Here is a 5151-nt window from a genome sequence, read left to right as displayed (position 1 = left end):
TGTCCTGCAGATGCTGTTGCCTGCTTGCATGTCTTGCCTGTCTGCATTTTCATTGTAATGCATTACCACAAGGTACAAACTACAATCATAGAATGATTGATAAAACTTCATTTCGTTATAAAACTTTGTTAAAAAGCAGCCCGATGAAATAGTCCCATTAAAATTGGATTTACAAAGGAGATAGTTGAATTGATATTAGGGATTTTTTTTATTCATTGGTGAAATTATTAAATGAAAATATGTTTTTTGAATTTTTTTTGCTCAGCTTTTTGAAGGCACATTTTGTTCACTTACCTTATACCTTGACACTTTAACAGGATGTTCACACTTGAGTAATATGGAGTCATTATGCACATGAACATCCTGAATGTGGTTGATCAGTAACATCCACTTGGCTACCCTCTCAGGCCCTGATGTGGAAAAGGTTGCACAGAGTACATACAGTACATAGAGTACATATACAATAAGTTATAATATTAATATAATATTCAAGATATTGCTTGATGACAACCAGTTATGGTGACAAAATACACACAGTATATGAATAAACCAGACTATGTTATGAAAAACACAGAGATAAACACTTACCTTTCTCAAAATGTCACACGTCGTACAACTATGTGATGTTGCATTCCTTCAGAAACTTCTGTATCTGTTGATGACAATAACAATGTATTCCAAAGACAAACCATTTGACTCCAGAAGGTCTAGGCTTCTTTTCAGTCCCTCCTTCTCCATGTGGTAACTACGACCTACTTCATTGCTCTGGTGATGGGCAGACGAAATTGCAATGATATAAAAGGGAAGCACAAACATACTGAATCATGTTTCAACATGTTGCAAGTGTAAGATAAAATTTCCCAAAAAATGTTACACACCTGAAAAAGCTGAAGGTCCAAAATGCTTTTTGTAGAAAAGGTCCACTGATTGTAATTTTCATATGCTGTGAATGGCAATCCCAATACCTTTTCCAGCTGGAAGAAGAATGCACCACTGAAATATGTCGCTGCTGACATCTGAAGGTTGCCAATGGGGGTGCTTCCAATCAAGGGCTGGCTCTGCCACTGTCTTGAGCAATTACAGTTTTGGCAAAGCTGACTGAATGCCACATAGATACTCTTCACTTATCGCTGGACATCACACTCTCTATTGCACACAGGACAGGACTCAAACAGCTCTCTGAGGCAGGTTTAAAAAACTTAGTATTCAGCATCTCCGTACGTGGACCATGGCTCAAACCTAACATAACTAAACTACAAGAACAAAACAATTTTGCATTAGCTTTCCAAATTTTTTTTCATCTCTGCTGATAAGTCATATTGACATGTAGCAATAAAATGAAACTTGTGCCATTTCAGATTCTTCTATAACAGGAGAGTCACTAGGGTTATACGTAGCATCATGTGGCTCAGCTTGTAACTCTGGAATTGTCTACCTCTTCCTCAAACTCAAGATGAGGTCTCTTCCTTGGTCTGAACCCTGGTCCCTGTATAGGTGTTGAAGATAGTGTGAAATCTGGTGAACCGAATGTGGTTTCTATGCCAACACTGAGAGAAGACACTGCCTGGGTGCCTGTAAATAATAGGATAAAAATATATAGATGTTTTATGCTCTTCAAATTAATAAACTAATATGATCTTACTCAGTTACAATCTTACTCACCTTTGCTTCTTACATGTTCTTTCAGTGTCCCAGTGGACAGCCATTTGCCAACTGTTGTCCTGCTAGGAGTATCAGTTTGAGTGCTAGTATTTTTAAAGGTGACAGCCTGCTGTGATGTTACCTAAAGATAAAAAACAATCTTATGGAGCATGTAAAACTGATTTTAACTCATACAATTTACATTAAATAAGACAAAAATCTGTGGTGTGGTTACTGTGGAACCAAAAAAATTTATTGACATATCTGATAGGCTATGTTCTCCAAAGTGAGATGGGATGCCAATGAGTTGTCATACTGCTAAAACTATCATTTTTTGTGGGAAAGGGATGTTTATAAATAGTCTAGATCTTTGGTAAGAGATTATTTGCACCATGGAGAGAAACATCGCTCTAGCTGTTGCCCTGGTGTACTTGAGGAGGAAACAGCACTGCTCTGCCCATTGTTTGTGGGTGCGTCCCATCCTCCAGACCTGGGAGTGGCATGGGGAATTTAACCAGCTGGTCCAGGAGCTGAGGCTGGACAATGACCGTTTCCAGCTGTACTTCAGACTCCACATTGCTCAGTGTGCTCATCTGTTGGCGAGGGTGGGACCGCATATCAGCAAGCAAGACACCAACTACAGGCAAGCCATTTCACTGGCTGCACAGCTTGCAATTTGTCATTGGTTAGTGACTGTAAATGTGGTTTGGGAAAAACAAACAAAGAATATGTATTTTCTATAGCCTATAGTGGTAAAAAAAAAAATTAAAATGACCTGTTCAGTAAAATGTAGGAAAAAGTTGATGTCTGTGTGTTTTTGTAAGACATTTTTCAGTAGCCTAAATTATAGTAAATACTATAGTATGTTGGCTGCATTCTAAACGGGTTTTTGTCAGGGGAAAATATGGCTTTGAAAGCCCTAACCAAGATCAACCAATCAAGTATCTAAGTAACATGCAGTATATTCAACTTTAACTTTTTATGACCAAGAAAACAGAAACATGTTGACATAGCTACCCTTCCTCCTGCTATTTGCTATTTATATGTAAATTGTATTGTTTGGTTTTTGCATTGTGGTGTGTTAAGTGTTATAAAAGGACTGCAATGGAAACAAGCCTTTCAGCTTTTTGTTTATCAATCAGTGTTGCAAGCAGGAAGAAATTATTTGAAACATAGGTTGACATGTCAGAGGGCTCTGTGTAATGATTGGCTGCAGGTTTTCTCTGGCCGCAACTTACCACAAGAAGTAACACTATTCCCAACTTTAAGTTTGGCCACACTTCGCCACAGAGGGTGGTGCCGCAGATTTTCCATAGAGATTGCATGGCAGCTTGCTGCAGGACACACTTTGCCGCTCTTTGGTGTGGTTTAAGCACTAGCGTGCTAACAATTGCTAACTAACACAAACACAAAGTTCAGCTGAGGCTGATGGGAATGTCATTCGTTTTGCAGGTATTTGATCATATAGGTAGGTAAGGTATTAGACAAATAAAAATTTTGACCTGATGATGGTGCCGCAGATAGCAAAACGAAGTGGGCCACTTCAGGCAGTGATGCGGCACCGCTGGCCTTCTTCTGGCCCAGACAAAATGGGTGTGGGTCTGAAATGGCAAATCCCAAATCAAATGTGGGCCTTTTTTGGTAAAGATGCGGTGCTCTCAGGTATGTGTATTCTGGATGTGGGCTAGTTCTGGTTTATCTGGTTTGTTCTTGGTTGACATATGGCTTGCTTGTGGCCCAGATCTGGGAAACAGGAGCCCAAGTGCCATCATTTCATGCAGTATGTGGGCCAGGTGAAAGTGCCTAAAGTGTCATTTATCATTTATTCTAAGAAGAACATGAACATCTGAGCCAAATTTCAGCAATCCATCCAATAGCTGTGGAGACAACTTACTCAAAACCACAAATGTCAACCTCATTGTGGCGCTAGATGATAAGTCAGTGGATCACCAGAGTGAACAGGATTCTTTCTCTGGGGGATGTTTGTACAAAATTTCTAGGAAGTGCAAGGGCTTGAGGTGGGAATATGTCTACATGAATATGTCAGATCACTCAATCAATAAAATAATACATATATTTATATTTGTATTATTATTATATATATACATATATTCCTACTTTTCCTTTGAATTTGTCAGTCTTACCTCCATCTTTTTCTTCATTCCATTCCACTTATATAGTCCTATGAAAATTATAGAATACATGTTAGAGAATAAGAAAAGTGTTTGTACTTGTTGCCACAAGAAAACCTACGTAATCTGTTAAGGATACTAAGAAAAAGCAGAGGTCACATTATGACATTTTGATGATGGCAATTACCCAGTACAGCACAGTCCTATAAGCAATTGTTCTTTCCTTCAAATTCATGGATGCCTTCCACAAAGAGTGCAACTGTTGTATTATTAAAACATAATGTTGCATTATAAATGATTACATTATTTATCCCAGTTTTTTATTTTTTATTTTTTTACTTTGAACAGAGGAAGCAAAACGAGATGGAGGAACATTAAAAAAAGAGTGTGGTGTGACAGAGTGGAGTTGGTGTCTGTGTAAGGCTGCAATAGTGCTACATGGCTGTTATGTGCAGAGCAACATGTTCCAAAATCAGGCCACGTTACCAGTCAGTCTTTCAGAGCCTTCAGCAGCAGCAGCTGGTGAGGATCCCTAACGAGGCCCTTTCTGAGGGCCACAGTGAGCTCCCCCTGCCAGGCGATAGGGCTACCACAGGAAGAGAGCCCGGCAGCACCCACAGATATCTACTTCAGAGGAGAGGCTCATCCACACTGGAGTGCCCAAACTGTAGCTCCTCCATCAAAGCAATCTCTACTCCTCTACATGAGCATGAAGATTTTTAAGAGCATTTTCTAAGCTCCCTCCCTCCAAGAGGCATACAAGGAAATTCATTCATCTGTCAGCCTAAGGGGGGCTAATAAATAGCTCCACCTCTGCAGCTAACATCCATCTACTTGTACATCATGTATGGCAACTGAGAGCAAGGGGTGCATTTGAAATCAAGTATGACACACAAGCTCTCTCTCAATTTAGGTCTTTGACTGCTTCCTGTGTCGACTATGAATAGATGTGTATTAAGAAGTTAACAGCTGGGAGCTCTGTGAGTGGTGCTTTGAGCTAAATGTTAACATGCTCACAATGACAATGCTAACATGCTGATGTCTGTACAAAGTTTTCGTCCAATCTATCTAATACCTGTTGAGATATTTCACTGGATAAGAGAAATTTTTACCTGCTGGGGGTGCAAGATGAAAAGTCGGGGATCACCAAAGTCACTAGGATTCATCCTCTAGGCACCGTGGGTGTCTGCATCAAATTTCATGTCAATCCATCAAATAATTGTAAAGACATTTCAGTCTAGACCAAAGTGGCGGACAGACCAACCAACTGACATTGCAGTTCATAAAGCCACACTGCCAGCACGGCAAAAACACTCTAAAAGATTCTAAAATCTTTAAATGGTATGTTTATTCAAAAGAAACTGCAACAATGCAATGA

General features: G+C 39.6%; 1 protein-coding gene across 3 annotated transcripts; it reads right to left on the bottom strand.

The window, feature by feature from the left end:
- Window positions 1-300: 300 nt before the first annotated feature.
- LOC121887482 lies at window positions 301-4951 on the bottom strand. Of its 3 annotated transcripts, XM_042398276.1 has the most exons (7): window positions 4886-4951; window positions 3786-3823; window positions 1663-1783; window positions 1436-1572; window positions 879-1064; window positions 589-765; window positions 301-410 (listed from the first exon to the last, which is right to left on the bottom strand). In XM_042398276.1, the coding sequence occupies exons 2-6, from the start codon at window positions 3801-3803 to the stop codon at window positions 637-639; spliced, it is 591 nt and encodes a 196-aa protein (XP_042254210.1). In that variant the 5' UTR covers window positions 3804-3823; window positions 4886-4951; the 3' UTR covers window positions 301-410; window positions 589-636. The 3 variants fall into 3 exon arrangements, with proteins under 3 accessions (XP_042254210.1, XP_042254209.1, XP_042254212.1); XM_042398275.1 differs by lacking the exons at window positions 3786-3823; window positions 4886-4951 and adding an exon at window positions 2033-2356 and having other exon boundaries at window positions 879-974; XM_042398278.1 differs by lacking the exons at window positions 301-410; window positions 589-765; window positions 879-1064; window positions 3786-3823; window positions 4886-4951 and adding exons at window positions 1193-1253; window positions 2033-2356.
- Window positions 4952-5151: the final 200 nt, after the last annotated feature.

This window comes from Thunnus maccoyii, chromosome 20 (assembly GCF_910596095.1).
Source record: "Thunnus maccoyii chromosome 20, fThuMac1.1, whole genome shotgun sequence".
NCBI classification, from domain to species: Eukaryota; Metazoa; Chordata; class Actinopteri; order Scombriformes; family Scombridae; genus Thunnus; species Thunnus maccoyii.
This window is presented reverse-complemented; position numbering and strand designations above follow the sequence as displayed.

Excerpts from the sequence above, each read along its gene's own strand:
- LOC121887482 (XM_042398275.1), bottom strand. The coding sequence starts at position 2,218 with ATGTGGAGTCTGAAGTACAGCTGGAAACGGTCATTGTCCAGCCTCAGC. Across the intron at positions 1,573-1,662 it reads AGAACATGTAAGAAGCAAAG|GCACCCAGGCAGTGTCTTCT; the intron begins GTGAGTAAGATT and ends TATTATTTACAG. Across the intron at positions 975-1,435 it reads ATCTTGAGTTTGAGGAAGAG|CTGGAAAAGGTATTGGGATT; the intron begins GTAGACAATTCC and ends TTCTTCTTCCAG.